Below are 24123 nucleotides of genomic sequence, written 5' to 3'. Positions count from 1 at the left end.
AGGAAACTGATTGGCAATTTCTTATAAAGTTAAAGAAACACCTATTCTACTACACACCAGTTACACCCCCAGATAGTTATTCAAAAGAAATGAAAAACATGCCCACAAAAACACTTACATTAAGAATGCTCATAACAGTTTTATTCCTAATAGCCAAAAACTAGAAACCACTCACGTGTTCACGAATAGTAAAATGGACAAATCGTGGTATATTTATTCAATGGAATATTGCTCAGCAGTGAAAAAGAATGAACTACTAATACACATGAACAATGTGGATCTATCTCAAAAACATGCTCAATGAGAGAAGCCTTACACAAAAGAGTATATACTACATAGTCTCATTTATATGAAGGTCTAGATCAGGCTACACAAATCTATGGTTAAAAAAAAAATCAATGTTGGCTAACACTGGCAAGGGGTGAGAGGCTGACTGAGAAAGGATATGTGGCAATATTCTGTATCAGGTAGGCAAACTATAGACTTCAGGTCAAATTTAGCCCACCACCTGATTTTGTAAATAAACTTTTATTGGAATACCACGCCATTAATTTACATATGGTCTATGGCTGTTTTTACACTTACAATCGCAGAATTGAGCGGCAATGACCCTCAAAGCCTAAAATACTATCTAGCCCTTTACAGAAAAAGTTTGCCAATACTTTTCTGTACCTTGATGATAGTTTGGATTACACAGGTCAAAACTTACTGAGCTGTACACTTCTGATTTGTGCATTTAAGTATATACAAATTCAAATTAAAAACATAAATACTGAATTCTAGGCAATGACATGCACACTGAAGTATTTATTTATGGATAAAATATACTAATGTCTACAACTTGCTTTAACTTTGAAATCTACCCAGAATACTAAATAAATTGATAAATGGACAAAGAAATGAATAGATGGATAGATGCTGTTGTTGTTAGGTGTCCTCGAGTCGGTTCTGACTCATAGCAACCCTATGCACAACTGAACGAAACACTGCCCGGTCCTGCGCCATCCTTACAATCGTTGCTATGCTTGAGCTCATGCTTGCAGCCACTGGGTCAGTCCACCTCAATGAGGGTCTTCCTCTTTTCCGCTGACCCTGTACTCTGCCAAGCATGATGTCCTTCTCCAGGGACTCATCCCTCCTGACAACATGTCCAAAGTAAATAAGACGCAATCTCGCCATCCTTGCTCCTAAGGGGCATTCTGGTTGTACTTCTTCTAAGACAGATTTGTTCGTTCTTTTGGCAATCCATGGTATATTCAATATTCTTCGCCAACACCACAATTCAAAGGCGTCAATTCTTCTTCAGTCTTCCTTATTCATCGTCCAGCCTTCACATGCATATGATACGATTGAAAATACCATGGCTTGGGTCAGTCGCATCTTAGTCCTCAAGGTGACAGCTTCACTCTCCAAAACTTTAATGAGGCCCTTTGCAGCAGATTTACCCAATGCAACGCGTCTTTTGATTTCTTGACTGCTGCTTCCATGGCTGTTGATTGTGGATCCAGGTAAAATGAAATCTTTGACAACTTCAATCTTTTCTCCATTTATCATGATTTTGCTTATTGGTCCAGCTGTGAGGATTTCTGTTATCTTTATGTTGAGGTGCAATCCATACTGAAGTCCTTTTCACTTTCAGCAAGCAAGGTTGTGTCATCTGCATAACGCGGGTTGTTATTGAGTCGTCCTCCAATCCTGATGCTCCGTTCTTCATATACTCCAGCTTCTAGTATTATTTGCTCAGCATACAGATTGAATAGGTATGGGGAAAGAATACAACCCTGACGCACACTTTTCCTGACTTTAAACCAATCAGTATCCCTTGTTATTTCCGAACTGCCTCTTAATCTATATATACGTTCCTCATGAGCACAATTAAGTGTTGTGGAATTCCCATTCTTCGCAATGTTATCCATAATTTGTTACGATCCACACGGTCGAATGCCTTTGCATAGTCAATAAAACACAGGTAAACATCTTTCTGGTATCTCTGCTTTCAGCCAGGATCCATCTGACATCAGCAATGATATCCCTTGTTCCACGTCTTCTTCTGAAACTGGCCTGAACTTCCGGCCGTTCCCTGTTGACATACTGCTGCAGCTGAATGATCTTCAGCAAAATTTTGCTTGCCTGTGATATTGATATTTTTCTATAATTCCCACATTCAGTTGGATCACCTTTTTTGGGAATAGGCATAAATGTGGATCTCTTCCACTCAGTTGGCCAGGAAGCTGTCTTCCATATTTCTTGGCATAGATGAGTCTGTTTGTTGAAACATCTCAATTGATATTCCATCAATTCCTGGAGCCTTGTTTTTTGACAATGCCATCAGAGCAGCTTGGACTTCTTCCTTCAGTCCCATCCATTCTTGATCATATGCTACCTCTGGAAATGGCTGAATATCGACTAATTCTCTTTGGTATAATGACTCTGTGTATTCCTTCCATCTACTTTTGATGGTTCCTGTGTCATTTAATATTTTCCCCATAGAATCCTTCACTATTGAAACTTGAGGCTTGAATTTTTTCTTCAGTTCTTTCAGCTTGAAAGTGCCAAGCGTGTTCTTCTCTTTTGGTTGTCCACCTCCAGCTCTTTGCACATGTCATTATAATACTCTATTTTGTATTCTTGAGCTGCCCTTTGAAATCTTCTGTTCAGTTCTTTTACTTTATCAATTCTTTCTTTTGCTTTAGCTGCTTGACATTCGAGAGCAAGATTCAGAGTCTCCTCTGACATCCATCTTGGTCTTTTCCTTCTTTCCTGTCTTTTCAATGGCCTCTTGCTTTCTTCATGTATGATGCCCTTGAAGTCATTCCACAACTCGTCTGGTCTTCGGGCACTAGTGTTCAATGTGTCAAATCTATTCTTCAGATGGTCTCTAAATTCAGGTGGGATATACTCAAGGTCATATTTTTGCTCTCATGGACTTCCTCTAATTTTCTTCAGTTTCAGCTTGAACTTTCATATGAGCAATTGATGGTCTGTTCCACATTCAGTCCCTGGCCTTGTTCTGACTGATGATATTGAGCTTTTCCATCGTCTCTTTCCACAGATGCAGTCAATTTGAGGTCTGTGTGTTCCATCTGGCGAGGTCCACGTGTATAGTCGCCGTTTATGTTGGTGAAAGAAGGTATTTGCAATGAAGAAGTCGTTGTTCTTGCAAAATTCTATCATTTGATCTCTGGCATTGTTTCTATCACCGAGGCCATATTTTCCAACTACTGATCCTTCTTCTTTGTTTCCAACTTTTGCATTCCAATCACCAGTATTCATCAATGCATCTTGATTGCATGTTCAATCAATTTCAGACTGCAGCAGCTGATAAAAATCTTTTCTTTCTTCATCTTTGGCCCTAGTGGTTGGTGCGTAAATTTGAATAACAGTCGTATTAACTGGTCTTCCTTGTAAGCTAATGGATATTATCCTATCACTGACAGCGTTGTACTTCAGGATAGATCTTGAAATGTTCTTTTTGACGATGAATGCAACACCATTCCTCTTTAAGTTGTCATTCCCAGCATAGTAGACTATATGATTGTCCAATTCAAAATGGCCAATACCAGTCCATTTCAGCTCACTAATGCCTAGGACATCGATGTTTATGTGTTCCATTTCATTTTTGACGATTTCCAATTTTCCTAGATTCATACTTCATACATTCCAGGTTCCGATTATCAATGGATGTTTGCAGCTGTTTCTTCTCATTTTGGGTCGTGCCACATCAGCAAATGAAGGTCCCAAAAGCTTTACTCCATCCATGTCATTAAGGTTGACTCTACTTTGAGGAGGCAGCTCTTCCCCAGTCATCTTTTGAATGCCTTCCAACTTGGGGGGCTCATCTACCGGCACTATATCAGACAATGTTACGCTGCTATTCATAACTTTTTCACTGGCTAATGCTTTTCACAAGTAGACTGCCAGGTCCTTCTTCCTAGTCTGTCTTAGTCTGGAAGCTCAGCTAAACCCTGTCCTCCATGGGTGACCCTGCTGGTATCTGAATACTAGTGGCATAGCTTTCAGCATCACAGCAACACGCAAGCCCCCACAGTACGACAAACTGACAGACAGGTGGGGGAGATATATAGACATAATAGAGCAAATACAGCAAAAGTTAACAGTAGAATCTAGGTGATAAGTATATGGGAGCTCATTGTACAATTTTTTTTCAAGTTTTCTGTATCTTTGAAATTTTTTTAAATAAAATATTGGGATTTTTTTTTTTTTTAATTAGAAAAGGAAAATATACAAAACATGGAACCTGGCCACAGAACTAAAGATTCCAATTCAAAATGCTTTGTGAAAAACTTTATTCTAAAGAAATAAATCCCAGAATAATACACCTTGTCTGAAGAAAACTTCAGCTACAAAGATCTTTATTAATCCTTGATCAGTCCTGTTAGGAGAGCACTCACACATTGGCATTCATTATAATTTATGCCCTTGATGAAGAAGGAATTTTCTTAAAAATACAATATTTGGGGTTATAGCTGTTCAGAATAGTAATATATCATCACTAGAAAATAAACTGTTCCAGCATAGCACAGTACGGTACGGTACAACACACCTTTTATCTAAGGGTCTCAAAGCATTTTATCGAAAATAAATTCAGACTCTTTTGGAGATAACTAAAGCAGAGCAGAAGAGCAAAACAAGACTCAATTTGAATCTCAGTTCCTTACTTTAATTCCATCAATTCCCTGAGTTAACTAGTGGTTAAGAACTCGGCTGCTAATCATAAGTTCGGCAGTTGGAATCCACCAGCTACTCCTTGCAAAGCCTATGGAACCGTTGTACCCTATCCTACAGCGTTGCTATGAGTCAGAATTGCCTTAATGGCAATGGTCTTTTTTTTTTTTTTTTGAGTTAACTAAATCTTATTGAAGTCATCATGCCATTTTTATCCAATTCTGATAGTGAAGACAGCTATCTTACAAAGAGGCTCTAGAGTGTAATGATTAAGTGCACAGCCTCTGGAGCCATGTAGTCTGGATTCAAATCCTGGCTCTCCTGTATGACACTAGGAAAGTTACTTAACCTCTCTGTACCTCAGTTTCCTCACCTGTAAATTGGGGATATTGAAAGCTGGTACCTACAGGGTTATTGAGAGAACAGTACCTGTAAAGTCCTTAGAATAATGTTTAGCACATAGGAATCACTGAACAGCATACTGCTATCTCACAATAGCAAATGCTTTATTATTAATGTACAACAATAAGATAATCATAGGCTCCTAACATTTTAGGACTAAAAAATCTTGAAAAGCTACACTGGTGTCTTTGCTGTTCTTCAAACATGCCAGACACACTCCTTCCCCAGGACCTTTGCACCAGCTATTCCCTCTACCTGGAATATCCATTGCTGAGTCCCTCACCTGCTTCAAGTGTTTGCTCAAATGTCACTTTATCAATGAGGCCTACTCTGGTAACCACCTTATTTAAAATTGCAATCTACTTTCCTCCTTACCCTGCTCTATATTTTTACCAGAGCACCTTGTACTGTATTGTACAGTTTATTTTTTGTTAAAATATTCCCATTAGACAACAAAGCTCAATGACAGAAGGGATTTTGTTTTTGAGGGACTAATAAATATATCCCAAGTAGATGCTCAAATATTTTTATGTTGTCTTCTGGTCTAATCCCTTCATTTTATAGATGAGGAAACTCAGAAGAGACATGAGTCAAGCTTACCTAGTAAGGAAAAGAGCCAGAACAGGGATTTCCAGTGCTATTTCTACTATAGCTTACTATCTTTCTGACCCTTAAACTGTCTTTCCTCCTGAACATATAAGAAAAATCACCATCATCACAATTTCTCCCAGGAGGATTTACCTTTGGAACTTCGTGGCTTTGCAAATGCTGCTGTGACTGTAACACAGAAATGCTCTGAAAGCCAGTGGAAGCCAGTACTGGAACGCTAAGTGTTGGTAGATGAACAGAAGACAGTTGATTTGGAAGGTTTATGCCAGAGCTTTGATAAAGGGTCTGCTGTTATAATTGTGGTTCTGATGACCCAGAAACAGGTGCTAAACTAGAAGATGGCTGCCACCGTGGCTGGATAGTAGACTGCTGAATGTATGCTCACTGGTGCTGTGCTAGGTTTTTCTGAAGGGTAAAACTTTGACTGTTGTCTAATGCCTGAGGCACTTGAAGCTGCTCTAAAGGCTATATTATATATTGTTGTTCCACTGCTATTGGTTGCAACTGTTCTTGCAAAGGAGATATAACATGGAGCATGTTTGTAATGGTCTTTGGAACACCTGGTAATGACTGAACTTGGTTAGGTCCCTGAGAATGAGGCACCTGCTGCTAGCAAACAACACGTTGACTACACAAAGACTGCTGTTGATTTATGGGACCTTCTTGGGTAGAGAACTGGTGAGTTTGCTGCACTTGTGTGTAGGATGAATGAGTCATTTGGTGATACTGAATGAAAGATGACTGAGAAACCTGACTTGGTGTTGTATGTGATTGGGAAAGCTGTACTGAGAAGTGTGGGGGCTGGATGTGGGACTGTGAAGAGGCCTGCTGAATGAAAGACATCTTCCTAGGGTGTAGAAACTGTCCTACTATTCCCCGAGCTGTACTGCTAGCTGGTTGAGTCTGAGCTTTTAGCTGCTGCTGCTCGAATTTGACATCTGCTTGGGATGGAGCTGCTGAATGCTGGACATTAAATAAAGGCTCAGTTGATGTTAAATATGTCTTTTGTTCCAACGCTGAAGAGTTAGTACCTTGGGACTGTGTTCAATAGGCTTCCTGCTCAGTAGTCTGTACTACATGAGGTGATACTGAATATAACTTCTGATCTGCTGAGTTTTTAATGTGAACTTGCTTGCTCTTAGATGGGTTTACTACGTATACCTGCTGGTTTGTGAAGGTTATCTGTTCAGGTGTAGGTAGTTTGTCCTGAATAACGGGTATGTTCAAGAGACAGTGCCAGGCAAGCAGGCTGTTCCATGAGTTGCACAGGGTAAGATGCTTGGATTGTATGTGTTGTCTGGTCTGGAAAAGATGACTGAACCGGAGGTTGCACTAGATAAGCCGGCTGCCCTTGAGATGGTACCAAATGAGAGGGTTGTACCACAGGTGGTTGTACAGTGCAAAACGGATGATCTGAGGCTGGCAGTGAATAAACAGGGTGTGCTGGAGGCTGGATTGGGTAAGTTGGCTGTGATGGGTAAGAAGCCTGTTCGTGAGAATGCATCACAAAGGGCAGCTGCTCAGGAGCCTTTAATGAGAACAGCGACAGCTCTGCAGATGGTCCTTGGTAAGTGTGTTGAATAGAATAAGATGGCCGTTCCGGGGACTGATTCACACTTTCAATGCCACCCTTTGGCTACTGCTGACTTGCATGAGCTTCAGAGTCTTGCAGAATACAATCTTGCTGAATATTTTTCTGTGACGATGCCATTATCTTAGGTTGTAAAATTAATGGGTGCTGCTCAATACTGGCTTGGATACAAGGCTCCTTCAAATGCATGCTCTGGCTTTGTGATATCAAAGAACCTGGAGTTATAGACTCCTGATCTACCACTGCATATGGCTGTGATGTTGAGTGTAATTTCTGTGAAGGTTGATGGGACCCCGAATGCACCCCAATGGAATTAGAAAGGAGCATAGCTGTACTAGTAGCACTCTGTGCACTGCCCACATATTGGGCAGAAGAATGACTCGACAAAGCTTGAGGGTGATTAACCAATAAGAAACTAAAAAGTCGAATTGGGATCTGGTACCTTGGTTAAAGCCTGACTTCCATTTCTAAGGCCAGGTTCAAGCTGATGACCAAATTTGGTTGCTGAGAAGTCAACTGTGAAGCAAGCAACGTCTGAGGAGAAACTGTAGAAAGAATTTGTTGTGGAACTCCACTAAGTGGAAAGTCTAAACTCATACATTGGGCTGAAGTTTGTTCATCTGCTCCACAGGTCAACTGCAGTTCCTGGTGCTGGTGCAAGGAAAATTCAAATTATAAACACATACACTAAGCCCATTTTAATGGGAAGCTGCCAGACAGATTGATAGATAAAATAATGCTATGTTCTAAAAACTACAGGAAGTTATCAAAAAGGTGCTGGGTATACAGCCAGTATATAAAAATGTTAGTTGAACACACTAAGCGGCTGAGATAAGCCCCAGCAATATACTGCTCGTGGCTTCTCACATATTGCACTTACCATATAACTCATTCAAAAACTGGCAGAGATTCAGAGTAACTGAATCTCAGACCTTCACACACCAGACAGTGGAAATACCAAGAGAAAGCTCAAAAGGATTTCAATATCACAGCTAAAATGAACATAGAAGTCCTCCCAAGAACTTGCCTGAAATATAAGCCAAAAGCAATAATTTCTAGAGCTTCGGTCACTGTTCTAAAAAAAAAGACCCAAGTAGTCAAAGTTCTTGCTTTTGTGGCTCTATATAATAAGTGAAAACGTCAGGCTACAAAAAAACATGCATGCAATATACATGCTCTTGTTGTTGTTAGGTGCCGTTAAGTCAGTTCCAACTCATAGCGACCCTATCCACAACAGAACGAAACACTGCCTGGTCCTGCGCCATCCTTACAATCGTTGTTACGCTTGAGCTCATTCTTGAAGCCGCTGGGTCAATCCACCTCATTGCGGGTCTTCCTCTTTTCCGCTGACCCTGTACTCTGCCAAGCATGATGTCCTTCTCCAGGGACTCATCCCTCCTGACAACAGGTCCAAACTATGTAAGACGCAGTCTCGCCATCCTTGCCTCTAAGAAGCATTCTGGTTGTACTTCTTCCAAGACAGATTTGTTCGTTCTTTCGGCCATCCATGGTATATTCAATATTCTTTGCCAACACCGCAATTCAAAGGCGTCAACTCTTCTTCGGTCTTCCTTATTCATTATCCAGCTCTCACATGCATATAATGTGATTGAAAATACCATGGCCTGCGTCAGGCACACCTTAGTCTTCAGGGTGACATCCTTGCTCCTCAACACTTCAAAGAGGTCTTTTGCAGCGGATTTACCCAATGCAATGCGTCTTTTAATTTCTTGACTACTGCTTCCATGGCTGTTGATTGTGGATCCAAGTAAAATGAAATCCTCGACAACTTCAATCTTTTCTCTGTCTATCATGATGTTGCTCACTGGTCCAGTTGTGAGGATTTCTGTTTTCTTTATGTTGAGGTGTAATCCATAATGAAGGCTGTGGTCTTGATCTTCATTAGTAAGTGCTTCAAGTCCTCTTCACTTTCAGCAGGCAAGGTTGTGTCATCTTCATAAAGCAGGTTGTTAATGAGCCTTCCTCCAAACCTGATGCCCTGTTCTTCTTCATGTAGTCCAGCTTCTCATATTATTTGTTCAGCATACAAATTAAATAGGTATGGTGAAAGAATACAACCCTAACACACACCTTTCCTGACTTTAAACCAATCAGTATCCCCTTTTTCTGTCCAAACAACTGCCTCTTGATCTATATAAATATGTATATATAAACAAAACTACATGTGTAAACTTAAAAAAGACAAATCTTGAGACTATATTCCAAAATGTAAACAATAAGTTGCATATCTGGAGAGATAACTGGTGATTGCCATTTTCTTCTTTAAATTTTACAGACTTTTTAAAAAATACACCAGTAACAGTTTCATCATATATATTTTTAAACCCCTTTTAAAATTTTGGAAACAAATATTAAAATGCACATACCTGTATGCTTATGTGGTTGAATCTAGTCAAATTTTAGCATCCATTCAACATACTTTACATTATAGTCTTTAGAGACAAATCAAACAACATGAGCTCAATTACAGATATATACCATATCACCTATAAACACTAGCCTAATACCAGGTACCTTCAACTATATCAGATTAAATCTACTACAGCAAATTTAAAATGCAGCTAGCATTTGTCAAGTATGTATATGTTTTCCCTTATAAGACTGTAAGCTCCCTAAGACCAAGAACCATATTTTATTTTATCTGATATCTCCAGAAGATAGTACTCATTAAAAGCTTATTGATGACCTCCAAGTGACAACACACCAATCTCCTAAAAGATACAGATGCGAAATGGCAGGCGGAACCAAGATGGCGGAATAGACAGATGCTTCCGTCGAGCCCTCTTTACAACAAAGACCCGAAAAAACATGTGAAAAGAGTACATTTGTGACAAGCTGTGAGCCCTGACCATCAAAGGAAAGCTTAGACAACAAACTGAGGGGCAGGGGAAGGAAGAGCCATTCAGAAGCGGAGAGGAGCTGCCGCACCTGAATCGCGGGGAGCCCTCAGGCACCATTCCCAGAGCAGCGGCGGTGGCGGACTGGTCCTAGTATTCGGCCACAGTTTCCTCAGGGAGAAGCAGCCACCCACACAGCCCACTCACACCTCCGAAACCTGAGAAGAATGGCACTCTTGGCAAAAGCTAAGTACCTGTGTATATTTTACCGTGCCACCCCCACCCCCAAGCCGGCTTCAGCGGCTAAATCCCTAGAACTGAGAAAGACCCTGGTGAGCACCTGGAGCCATCCTCCCAACCCTGGGAAGGAAAAAATTTGTAACTGGGGGAAAAGATAATTTCCTAGCTCTATTAACTACGGGAGCTCAGGACAGAAACAGCACCTGTCCAGATATGAACCGTCCATGGACCTTGAGCACCTTTCCCTTCTGCATGCACCTGTGTGGGACTATTTTGGGAGAATAGGCGCTTGTTGGCAAACACCAACCATTTCAGCGGTGCAGTGGAAAGGTGGTTGTTTGATATTTCACATTCCTTTGCCTATTAAAGAAGGTCCTTACCTACCCAAAACTGGGACCTAAGGACTGACAGCTCCACGTGGGTCACCCAGGGACCCGCGACAGGGGTCCAGGGATAACTGGTACCTCCCAGTCCTTACGAGAGACACTTTGGGTACCCATGGTCCCTCTGCAAAATCCACCCAGCAGCACGTTCCAGGGAACAGACGTGTTTTCCTCAGAGACACGCGGGGGTCGGTTCTCAGCCCCCTGCCTTGTTCAGATCATGACCCTCTGCTGCAATTAGATGCGGGTATATACGCCAATCACCCCTGCCCCTCTAAGACTGTAGGACAAAGCCTGTACCACGCACCTGATATCAGCTACCTGGAAACCTGAGCTGAATTCATACAAGAAAACCAAATGGACTCCTACACTGATATACCTGATAATAGCTCTAGCTAGCTGGGGACAGGACACCAGAGCTCCAAAGGCGAAAATAATCAAGATAGCTCACTCTAGCAACCCGTAGGGGTATACAAAAACAAAACAAAGCAAGCAGCTTCGACACAGTAAGGAAGCATAAACTAATACAATAACTTATAGCTGGCTCAGAGAAAACAGTCAATATCAAGTCACATAAAGAAACAGTCCATGATCACCTTAACAGGCTCTCGAAACAAAGAATCCAGAGATCTTTTAGATGAAAGTGCATTCCTGGAATTACCAGATGCAGAATACAAAAGTTTAATATACAGAACCCTTCAAGACATCCGAAAATAAATGAGGCAATATGCAGAACAAGCCAAGAAACACACAGATAAAGCAACTGAAGAAATCAGAAAGATTATTCAGGAACATAATGAAAAGTTTAATAAACTGGAAAAATCCAAAGACAGACAGCAATAAGAAATTCAGAAAATTAACAATAAAATTACAGAATTAGATAACTCAATAGAAAGTCAGAGGAGCAGAATTGAGCAAGTACAAGCAAGAATTTCTAAACTCGAAGATAAATCACTTGGCACTAATATATTTGAAGAAAAATCAGATAAAAGAATTTTAAAAAATGAAGAAACCTAAAGAATCATGTGGGACTCTATCAAGAGAAATAAACTACAAGTGATTGGAGTACCAAAACAGGGAGGGATAACAGAAAATACAGAGAAAATTCTTGAGGATTTGTTGGCAAAAAACTTCCCTGATACTGTGAAAGATGAGAAGATCTCTATCCAAGACGCTCATCGTACTCCACAAAAGATAGATCTTAAGAGAAAGTCACCAAGACATATTATAATCAAGCTTGCCAAAACAAAAGATAAAGAGACAATTATAAGAGCAGTGAGGGATAAAAGAAAAATCACCTACAAAGGAGAGCCAATAAGAATAAGCTTGGACTACTCAGCAGAAAACATGCAGGCAAGAAGGCAATGGGATGACATATTTAAAAAACTGAAAGCAAAAAAATTGCCTGCCAAGAATCATATATCCAGCAAAACCGTCTCCTAAATATGAAGGTGAAATTAAGACATTTTCAGATAAACACAAGTTGAGGGAATTCGTAAAAACCAAACCAAAACTACAAGAAATACTATAGGGGGTTCTTTGGTTAGAAAATCAATAATATCAGATATCGACCCAGGACTAGAACACTGGGCAAGAGCAAACAGAAGTCCACCCAGACAGGGAAATCCAAAAAAAACAAAGCAAGATTAAAAAAAAAAAGCCCAATACAGGGTAACGGCGATATAATTATAAAAAAGAAGACAACATTAAAATAAGAAAGAGAGACTAAGAAATGTAATCATACACCTTCCATATGGAGAGGAAGGTATGGTGATACAAAGAAATAAAAGTTAGTTTTAAATTTAGAAAAATAGGGGTAAATAATAAGGTAATCACAAAGAAGACAAACTATCCTACTCATCAAAATAAAATACAAGGGAAAAATACAGACACAGCAAAAACAAAATCAACAACAACAAATATGAGGAAAGGACAGTATGTAAAAAAAATCTACTCAGCACATAAAATGAAGTGGGAAGAAGAAGCTGTCAACATCACACAAAAAAAGACATCAAAATGATAGCACTAAATTCATACCTATCCATAATTACCCTGAATGTAAATGGACTAAATGCACCAATAAGGAGACAGAGAGTGGCAGAATGGATTAAAAAACAAGATCTGTCTATATGCTGCCTACAACAGACACACCTTAGACTTAGAGACACAAAGTAAAACTCAAAGGATGGAAAAAATATATCAAGCAAACAACAATCAAAAAAGAGCAGGAGTGGCAATATTAATTTCTGAAAAAATAGGCTTTAAAGTTAAATCCATCAGAAAGGATAAGGAAGGACACTATATAATGATTAAAGGGACAATACACCAAGAAGATATAGCCATATTAAATATTTATGCACCCAGTGACAGGGCTGCAAGATACATAAAACAAACTCTATAAGCATCGAAAAGTGAGATAGACAGCTCTACGATAATAGGGGAGACTTCAACACATCACTTGCACTGAAGGACAGGACATCCAGAAAGAAGCTCAATAAAGACACGGAAGATCTCAATGCCACAGTCAACCTCGTAGACATATACAGAACACTCCACCCAACAGCAACCAACTATACTTTCTTTCCTAGTGCACATGGAACATTCTCTAGAATAGACCACATATTAGCTCATAAAGCAAGCCTTAAAAAAAAAAAACAGCAGAATACAAAACACTGAAATATTACAAAGCATCTTCTATGACGATAAGGCCATAAAAGTGAAAATCAATAACAGGAAAAGAAATCAAAGACTTGGAAACTAAAAATACCCTGCTCAAAAAAGACTGAATTACAGAAGACATTCAGGATGGAATAAAGAAATTCATAGAATCCAATGGGAATGAAAACTTCCTATCAGAACCTTTGGGACACAGCAAAAGTGGTGCTCAGAGGCCGATTTATACCAATAAATGCACATGCCAAAAAGAAGAAAGGGCCAAAATCAAAGAATTATCTGTACAACTTGAACCAATAGAAAGAGAGCAACAAAAGAAACCCACAGGCACCAGAAGAAAACAAATAATAAAAATTAGAGCTGAACTAAATGAAATAGAAAACAGAAAAACAACTGAAAGAATTAACAAGACCAAAAGCTGGTTTTTTGAAAAAATCAACAAAATTGATAAACCATTGGCCAAACTGACAAAAGAAAAACTGGGGAGGAAGCAAATAACCCGAATAAGAAATGAGATGGGCGATATTACAACAGACCCAACTGAAATTCAAAGAATCAGATTATTATGAAAACCTCTATTCAAACAAATTTGAAAACCTAGAAGAAATGGACGAATTCCTAGAAACACACTACCTACCTAAACTAACACAAAGAGAGGTAGAACAACTAAATATACCCATAACAAAAGAAGAGATTGAAAAGGTAATCAAAAAACTCCCAAACAAAAAAGCCCTGGTCCAGACAGCTTCACTGCAGAGTTCTACTGACCTTTCAGAGAAGACTTAACACCACTACTACTAAAGGTATTTCAGAGCATAGAAAAGGATGGAATACTACCAAACTCATTCTACGAAGCTACCATATCCCTGATACCAAAACGAGGTAAAAACACCACAAGAAAAGAAAATTATACACCTATATGCCTCATGGGTTTATGTCTCATGAATGTAGACGCAAAAATCCTCAACAAAATTCTAGCCAATAGAATTCAACAACTATCAAAAAAATAATTCACCATGACCAAGTGGGATTCATACCAGGTATGCAGGCATGGTTCAACATTAGAAAAACAATTAATGTAATCCACCACATAAATAAAACAAAAGACAAGAATCGCATGATTTTATCAATTGATGCAGAAAAGGCATTTGACAAAGTTCAACACTCATTCATGATAAAAACTCTCAGCAAAATAGGAATAGAAGGAAAATTTCTCAACATAATAAAGGGCATCTATACAAAGCCAACAGCCAACATCACTCTAAATGGAGAGAGCCTGAAAACATTTCCCCTGAGAATGGGAACCAGACAAGGATGCCCTTTATCACCACTTTTATTCAAAATTGTGCTGAAAGTCCTAGCCAGAGCAATTAGGCTACATAAAGAAATAAAGGGCATCCAGATTGGCAAGGAAGAAGTCAAAGCATCTCTATTTGCAGATGACATGATCTTATACACAGAAAACCCTAAGGAATCCTCAAGAAAACTACTGAAACTAATAGAAGAGTTCAGCAGAGTATCGGGATACAAGATAAACATACAAAAATCAGGTGGCTTCCTCTACACTAACAAAAAGGACATCGAAGAGGAAATCACCAAATCAATACCATTTACAGTAGCCCCCAAGAAGATAAAATACTTAGGAATAAATCTTACCAGAGATGTAAAAGACTTATACAAAGAAAACTACACTACACTTCTCCAAGAAACCAAAAGAGACTTACATAAGTGAAAGAACATACCTTGCTCGTGGATAGGAAGACTTAACATTATAAAAATGTCTATTCTACCAAAAGCGATCTATACATTTAATGAAATTCCAATCCAAATCCCAAGGACATTCTTTAATGAGATGGAGAAACAAATCGCCGATTTCATATGGAATGGAAAAAGGCCCCAGATAAATAAGACATTACTGAAAAAGAAGAACAATGTGGGAGGCCTTACTTTACCTGATTTTAGAACCTATTATACTGGGTTTTTATACCGCCACAGTAGTCAAAACAGCCTGGTACTGGTACAACAACAGAAACATGGACCAATGGAACAGAATTGCAAATCCAGACATAAATCCATCTACATATGAGCAGTTGATATTTGACAAAGGCCCCAAAACAGTTAAATGGGGAAAGGCAATCTTTTTAACAAATGGTGCTGGCATACCTGGATATCCATCTGCAAAAAAATGAAACAAGACCCATACCTCACTCCATGCACAAAAACTAACTCAAATTGGATCAAAGACCTAAATATAAAATCTAAAACGATAAAGATCATGGAAGTAAAAATAGGGACAACATTAGGAGCCCTAATACATCCCATCAACAGTACAGAAAACATTATAAAGAACGTAGAAGAAAAACTGGATAACTGGGAGCTCCTAAAAATCAAACACCTATGCTCATCCAAAGACTTCACCAAAACAGTAAAAAGACTACCTACAGACTGGGAAAAAGTTTTTAGCTATGACATTTCTGATCAGCGCCTGATCTCTAAAATCTACATGATACTGCAAAAACTCAACTGCAAAAAGACAAATAACCCAATTTAAAAATGGGCAAAAGATATGAAAAGACACTTCACTAAAGAAGACATTCAGGTAGCTAACAGATATATGAGGAAATGTTCACGATCATTAGCCATTAGAGAAATGCAGATCAAAACTACAATGAGATTTCATCTCACTCCAACAAGGCTGGCATTAATCCAAAAAACACAAAATAATAAATGTTGGAGAGGCTGTGGAGAGACTGGAACACTTCTACACTGCTGGTAGGAATGCCAAATGGTACAACCACTTTGGACATCGATTTGGCACTTTTTTAAAAAATTAGAAATAGAACTACCATACGGTCCAGCAATCCAACTCCTTGGAATATATCCTAGAGAAATAGGAGCCTTTACATGAACAGATATATGCACACCCATGTTCACTGCAGCACTGTTTACAAGAGCAAGAACATGGAAGCAACTAAAGTGCCCATCAATGGATGACTGGATAAATAAATCATGTACATTCACACAACGGAATACTAAAAAACCAGAACCAAACCCAGTGCCGTCGGGTCGATTCCAACTCATAGCGACCTTATAGGACAGAGTAGAACTGCCCCATAGAGTTTCCAAGGAGCGCCTGGCAGATTCGAACTGCCGACCCTTTGGTTAGCAGCCGTTCAACTTAACCACTACGCCACCAGGGTTTCCAATGGAATACTATGCATCAATAAAGAACAGAGAGGAATCTGTGAAACATTTCATAACATGGAGGAATCTGGAAGGCATTATGTTGAGTGAAATTAGTCAGGTGCAAAAGGCCAAATACTCTTTAAAACCACTATTATAAGAACTTGAGAAATAGTTTAAACTGAGAAGAAAACATTCTTTTGTGGTTACGAGAGGGGGGAGTGAGGGAGGGTGGGAGGGGGTATTCACTAACTAGATAGTAGATAAGAACTACTTTAGGTGAAGGGAAAGACAGTACACAATACAGGGGAGGTCAGCACAATTGGACTAAACCAAAAGCAAAGCAGTTTCCTGAATAAACTGAATGCTTCGAAGGCCAGTGTAGCAGGGGTAGGGGTCTGGGGACCGTGGTTTCAGGGGACATCTAAGTCAATTGGCATAATATAATCTATTAACAGAACATTCTGCATGCCACTTTGAAGAGTGGCGTCTGGGGTCTTAAATGCTACCAAGCAGCCATCTTAGATGCATCAATTGGTCTCAACCCACCTGGATCAAAGGAGAATGAAGAACACCAAGGACACAAGGTAATTACGAGCCCAAGAGACAGAAAGGGCCACATGAACCAGCGACTACATCATCCTGAGACCAGAAGAACTAGATGGTGCCCGGCCACAACCGATGACTGCCCTGACAGGGAGCACAACAGAGAACCCCTGAGGGAGCAGGAGAACAGTGGGATGCAGACACGAAATTCTCATAAAAGACCAGACTTAATGGTCTGACTGAGACTGGAAGGACCCCGGTGGTCATGGTCCCCAGACCTTTTGTTGGCCGAGGATAGGAACCATTCCCGAGGCCAACTCTTTAGACATGGATTGGACTGGACAATGGGTTGGAGAGGGATGCTGGTGAGGATTGAGCTTCTTGGATCAGGTGGACACTTGAGACTGTTGGCATCTCCTGCCTGGAGGGGAGATGAGAGGGTGGAGGGACTTAGATGCTGGCGAAATGGACATGAAAAGGGAGAGTGTGGGCTGTCTCACTGGGGGAGAGTAATTGGGGGTGTGTAGCAAGGTGTGGTTTTTGTGTGAGAGACTGACTTCACTCGTAAACTTTCACTTAACGCACAATAAAAATTATTTAAAAAAAAAAGATACAGATGCTCCAGTTGTTAGCTAAACCATATACAGAGAAGGCGGAGGAGCTGAGACCATCTCATTCCCAGAGAGATAAGGCAAACACAGGGGATGGTGCCGGGGTAAAGGGGAGGGTACAGCAGGTGATGGTAAAGAAAAGCCCAACTATGTTTCCAGCCAGGATAGACTTTTGATATATGAACTCACACAAAGACTATGCATTGTGAGAAATGAACACCGACTCAAAGATTCTGAGAGACAAAACAGCTTGTGGTTTCTCCTACAGAAATAAACATGAACCAAAAAAGTCAAAAATTTAGATGAAACTGCTAAAAATTATTATATTCTATGAAATACTATTTTTAATGAACTGAAACAGAGATTAGTCTACATTCAAGCTAGGATGGAAAAGTTCAACACAAAAAACAAACCATCATTAACAAGAGAAAGAGATCAGAATCCTAAAGAGTCTTTTCTGGCCACATAGTGAGTTCCCCAGTTCCTCTCCAATTATACAAGCTGTGTCTCAAGATTCTAGTTACACAATGTGTCTAGGCACCTCTTTAAGAGGGATATCCTGGATGAAGGAAAGTACAAACAACTTATAGCTTTCAGTGACTTTTACCTAAACTATGATGGATATAAGAAAAAGAGCCTTTGCCTGCCAGAAAATTTAGACAGTGTTAAGTTTGTTTAAATGAATACAGAATTTCTAAAATGTGTCTTACCTTTATCTGTGAGAACTTCTGGACATTTACTGGGGAAACCCGGGGTTGCAAAACAACTGGAGGCCCAAGGCCATGTACAGGCAAAACAGTGGACTGACCTTGAGCCAAAGGCAAAATCTGGGGCTGAGTCAGCTTTGGCTGCTTCTGCAACTGTTAAATAAGGACATAAAAAGATTACAGATAACCCCTTCCATTCACAGTATATGCAATGATTATATATTTAAAAAAATAACATTCCTCCTCACCCCTGTAATTTGCTGGTAATGTTCTCCTACCTGTGGAGGCGGATAAATCTGCCCTGGAACATTTATTTCAGCCTGTAGGATGTTAGAAACCATTTGAGAGCCCATCATCTGGTCTGAAGAATAAGTTATACTGGGCTGACTTGAAGTATCTAAATGCATAACTGATCCAGCTCCTGCCTCAGACAAATTGTCACCTATAATAAAGAAAATAAGCAATAGGTAGAAGAAAAAACTTGAAACACAATGTCCAAGTGGCATACGCACACAAACACACACCCACCGCCATCAAGTCAATTCCAACTCACAGCAACCCTACAGGACACAGTAGAACCCATAGGGTTTCCCAGTCAGTAAATCTCTATGGAAGCAGACTGCCACATCTTTTTCCCGCGGAGCAGCTGGTGTGTTCGAACTGCCAACCTTTTAGTTAGCAGCTGAGCATTTTAACCACTGTGCCACCACCAGGGCTCCTATCCAAATGGCATAGGTAATGGTAAATTTTTTTAATTGTTTCTTTATTCTGACAACCCGAGACAACTTTAAATGAAAGATGTACAGAATTAATCAAAAACCATCACGTACAATCTTCATCAAGCAATGAAATGCTAACATTGTGGTAAGACTGAAATTTTCTAAGTAAAGCAAACCTAAACACAAAGAAACACATAAAGATCAACTCCATTTGCTGGCCATTTCATGTATATCCCTAACTAATCTACATTTGGCATTTAGATTTCAGTAAAATATAAGTTTTTCATGTTCTCTTTCTCCTAGAACCTGGTTAGAAAATAATATTGTTTTTATAGAACAATTAGTTATCTCTATGAAAATACTGTGTTCCTCTGGAGGAAAGAATGCATTACAACAGAGAAACTGGAGGAACTGTGTTATTTTTATACTTGAGGCTAAAAAAATGGGTCTTAAAAGTCTAGAAAACCCTTTCATGAGGGATAAATTGCATCTTTAGTTCAAAATTTTCTTTCTTAAATGGTTTATGTTAGACTCTTAAAAAGGGCTAAGAAGGTCATTTTACTTGTTCCCTGAACAAAACTAGATGTTAGATTATAAGCTGTAACTCAACTAGCCCCTTGAAAAAGTCATTTAGAACAGTTTCTTAATTTTAAAATAAGGAAGCTAGTTGGCCTGGTTCCAGGATTTTGTAAAAAGATTGACAGAATGATAAATAACAATACTGAAAAATATAAAAGCAGTACTTAAAGACATGAGAATATACATTTGTTTGTTTTTATAGATTACAACTATGTTACCTGTAACAGAGGAGCAATGCTGCTGTGGCTTTCTTTGTAGAAGCTGCTGTCGAACATGCTGATCAACTTCAGTTTCTTCACATTCAGACCCAGTTGGTTGAGCAGCAACAGCAGGTAAAGCTGTGTTCTGGTGCTGAGGGAGCACATTCCCCACAGACTTGCACTGGGAATCCCTGCGTTCTTCCAAACAGCCAGCTGGCTTCTTCTCCCTTGTCTTCTTTATCAGGGTCACGCGGTCTCTAATGGACTTAGCAACAGCTTTGGAATCACTTTCATGGAAGAAACCAGACTTGACCTACAAACAGAACATAATAAGCAAAGTACTTCTTTAATATTTAAGATTTTAACATTTTTTTTTACTAGCAGAATTATTTTATGCCTCAAAATTCCTAATGCTATTATATAACAGCTAATTTGTTTCCATATTCTTTCTTACTCAAAGATATAAATAAATGCCAGAGTCTTCAATCAGTATAAAGAAAAACACTATTACTAAGCATTATTGAAATAATTCTGATATAAACAAAAACCTCAATATTTCAGTATATGCAGCCTATTATAGGTAATTTTTTTCTATCATTAAGTTTTGTGAAAGATTTAAAAAGTATCCTCATTCAGCAACATTAAGTGCCTACAATGTTCCCGGTAATGAACACCAGAACATATAGGTAAATAAGTTAGTCCCTTGTCTCATAAGAAGCCCTGGTGGCACAGTTGTTAAAGCACTCAATTGCTAACTGAAAGGTCGGCAGTTGAAATCACCAGCAGCTCCGCAGGAGTAAGATGTAGCAATCAGCCTCCATAAATATTTACAGCCCTGGAAACCCTATGAAACAGTTCTACTCTGTCCTATAGGGTCACTATGAGTCGGAATCTACTTGACGGCAGTGTGTTTGGTTTTTGGCTTTCTTGTCTCATATGACCTCACAATCTGGCAGTGTGAGACAAAACTTAACTTACAGTGACATAAGAGGTAGGAATGAGTTGCTACAAAGGCTCTAAAGAATAAGCACATGCCTCTCTAGTGAAAGTAGAGAAGGTGTCACAGAGGAGGGTAAATTCTGACGTGGATCTTAAAGCAAAAAAGGAACTTGCAGGCTACTGGGGGAAGTGTAGATGAAATTTCAAATGGGGGTCAACATCCTAAGCAGAAGGAAGTATGTTCACAGCAAAGCACATCTGACTAGGTATTACAGAGTCGAGGGTTCTGCCTTGTTTCAGAGGAACAGAGCTGAGTAAGAGAAAAGACAACCTGAGGTACCATGGTATATTATTCTCAGTTCTACAACCTGCTTTTTAAAGCAAGTCTTGGAGTTCTACCAATACTGGGAAATTTCATGGTAGTTGAAAGATGATTAAAATGTTAGATGGAGTAGATATGTATACTAATTTCACCCCCTCACCAAACTTCAAAATAAAAACTATACTAAATGGATTTCTAAAGTTATAAACCCACGAGGGCAGGGAGAATAGAATAAAGGCAATAGCAACATTTTGGAATATGGAAAACAAATGGATAAGTAATAACTAACTTAACAGAACTGAAAAAGCTGAATCTGAAACTGGCGGTAGGGAAAACAGAGGATCATTTGCATTTACACTGAAAAATACTCAAAAGGCACAGGAACTGGCAATATAGTACCAGGTACTTCCAGAATTGAAGATAAAGGCATGCACACACACACACAAAAATTGGCTAACATAAAGAAGACTAAGTAAAAGGGTTTTGAGAAGCAGTTATATATTTAGGTCCCTGACCCCTACCCTCCATTCCACACCATTGGGTGACTGCTTCTCCCTTATCCCAGAAGTCTGGAGCTTTGTTCTCTGGAGAGGAAAAAAGAGAGGATCTCTGGAATACGGAGCACCAAGCACAGTTCAAGATATGGATACGATGTCAAAAACAAGAAGATTAAGGTAGAGCCAAGATGGCGGAATAGTCAAGAGGCTTCCTGTGTTCCCTCTTACAACAAAGTCCCAAAAAAAACAAGTGACTCAACTATATATGTCAACCTACAAGCTCTGAACATCAAAGACAAAGTTGAGGAGTCAGATTGAACAGTAGGGGGTGACAGACACAGTTCAGAAACAGCGAAGAAGTGCCGGACCTGAGCTAGCCAGCACCCTGCACGCTGGATCGGCTGGCACACGAGGGCTGAAGGAAGCAGCAGGGCTCAGGATGTGGGTTACCGTGTCAGGAGAAACCCAGTGGCAGCGCAGAGTCTGCATAAGCCCAGAAAGCCAGGGGGAAGTGGCACTGAATCTTTGAAACTTAAGTACAAGCTAACCTACTACACAAGATCAAAATAACCTTTTTCCCTCTGGGACTTCTGTAACAGAGAAGTGCCTCTTTTCCCTTCACCTGTCCCCTCCCTGCTCTGCTCTGGTGCTGGTCCAGAGGTGATCAGTGGTTGCCACATTCCCCAGGCCGTGTGACCTGTCATGCCCAAGCCAGTCTCCTGGTTTTGGGGAGGAAACAAACGAACAAAAAAAGAAACCGCCAGCTCCCCTTAGCTAGGTGTTCAGGACTAACTGCACCCAAACTAGTCTCCCAGCTTTAAAAAATCACCACAACCCCCTAAGCTGGGAACTCAGAGCGGGCACTGCCCCTATACCTAGGAACAAGCACAATGGGTCCATGAGCTTCAAATGCCTCTCGCCCCTGCCTAAAGCTGTGTGAGCCCATTCAACACCAAAGGCCCTCATTAGCATAGTACAGCAGGGTATATACCTGAAGCCTATTTTCAACTGTAACACATAAGAGGAGAGAGGCAAATTTGTGACATTAGACACTGCCCTGCCCATTAAGCAGAGTCTTCACCCACCCACATCATGGGCCTGAGGACTGGCAGCTTCACCCAATCTACCTAGCCACCCACGACAGGAATCTGAGAATGAGTAGTGCCTTGCAGTCCTTACAGCCAATAGCACTGGCTGCCCAAAATCCAGCTACAAAACTTACCCACCTACATGCTCTAAAAAAAAAAATAGAGGACAGAAATATGCCTTTCAACTAGGCACTAGGGGGCAACTGTCAGCCCCCTACCTTGCTCACCACATAACCCCCTACTGCAGCCAGATACCTTTGCCTGCTCCAATCACCCCTACATAGCCCTGCCCATCTAGGACTGTAGGTGAGAGCCTGCACTACACACTCGGTGACCAATGACCTGGACACCTGAGCCGAATCCACAAAAGAAAAGTAAACGGAATCCTGGGCTCATACACCTAGTAGCAGTTCTAACCACCAGGTGACAGAATGTGAGAGCTTCAAAGACGCCTATATCCGAAGTAGCTCACATGCCCACCCTGTCCGGACATACCAAAACAAAACAAAAAGCTAGGACACACTAAGCAAACTTATAATAAATAAACATAATAACTTATTGATGGCTCAGAGACGAGAGTCAATATGAAATCACATTAAGAGGCAGAACACAATGGCTTTAGCAAGCTCCCAAAACAAAGAACTAGGAAACCTCCTGGAGGAAGAAAAGGTCTTGGAGTTACTGGAGGTAGAATTCAAAAGATTAATATACAGAGATCAATAAGGAGATAAGGCAAAACTCAGACCAAGCCAATGAACACAAAGACAAAGCAATAGAGGAATTTAGGTAAGCACACACATATATATATATATATATATATATATATATATATATATATATACACACGATCAGAATGACAAATTTAACAGGCTGCTAAAATTCATAGGGAGACAGCAAATAAAAACCCAAAAGAGATTAACAGTAAAATTTCAGAATTAGACAACTCAATAAATGTTGTAGGGAGGAGAACTGAGGCAATGGAAGTCAGAATTAGTAAGATTGAAGATAAAGCACTTGACACCAGTTTATTTGAGGAAAAATGAGATAAAAGAATTAAAAAAAATTAAGAAACCCTAAGAATTATGTGGGACTCTATCAAGAATAACCTACGAGTGATTGGAATACCAGGATGGGGGTGGGGAGGAGTAAGAGAGAATAGAGAGAATTATTGAAGATTTGTTGGCAGAAAACTTCCCTGATATCATGAAAGATGAGAAGGTATTTATCCAGACTAAGCTCTAACTACTCAGCAGAAACCATGCAGGCAAGAAGGTAACAGGATGACATATA

The 24123-nt window shown here is 39.9% G+C and overlaps 1 protein-coding gene across 6 annotated transcripts in view; it reads right to left on the bottom strand.

Moving 5' to 3' along the window:
- The window catches only part of WNK3 (WNK lysine deficient protein kinase 3), a 428084-nt gene that overhangs the window by 198667 nt on the left and 205294 nt on the right, over positions 1 to 24123 (bottom strand). For all 6 annotated transcript variants that reach the window (XM_049872575.1, XM_049872573.1, XM_049872574.1 and 3 more), the window contains exons 8-10: positions 20006 to 20300; positions 18768 to 18931; positions 18493 to 18642 (exon numbers count right to left, since the gene is read on the bottom strand). In XM_049872575.1, the coding sequence (XP_049728532.1) occupies positions 18493 to 18642; positions 18768 to 18931; positions 20006 to 20300 (609 nt within the window). The remainder of the gene's footprint in view (positions 1 to 18492; positions 18643 to 18767; positions 18932 to 20005; positions 20301 to 24123) is intronic.

Source organism: Elephas maximus, chromosome X (assembly GCF_024166365.1).
Source record: "Elephas maximus indicus isolate mEleMax1 chromosome X, mEleMax1 primary haplotype, whole genome shotgun sequence".
NCBI classification, from domain to species: domain Eukaryota; kingdom Metazoa; phylum Chordata; class Mammalia; order Proboscidea; family Elephantidae; genus Elephas; species Elephas maximus.
Note: the sequence above shows the minus strand (reverse complement) of the source record. Positions and strands in the feature narration are given on the sequence as shown.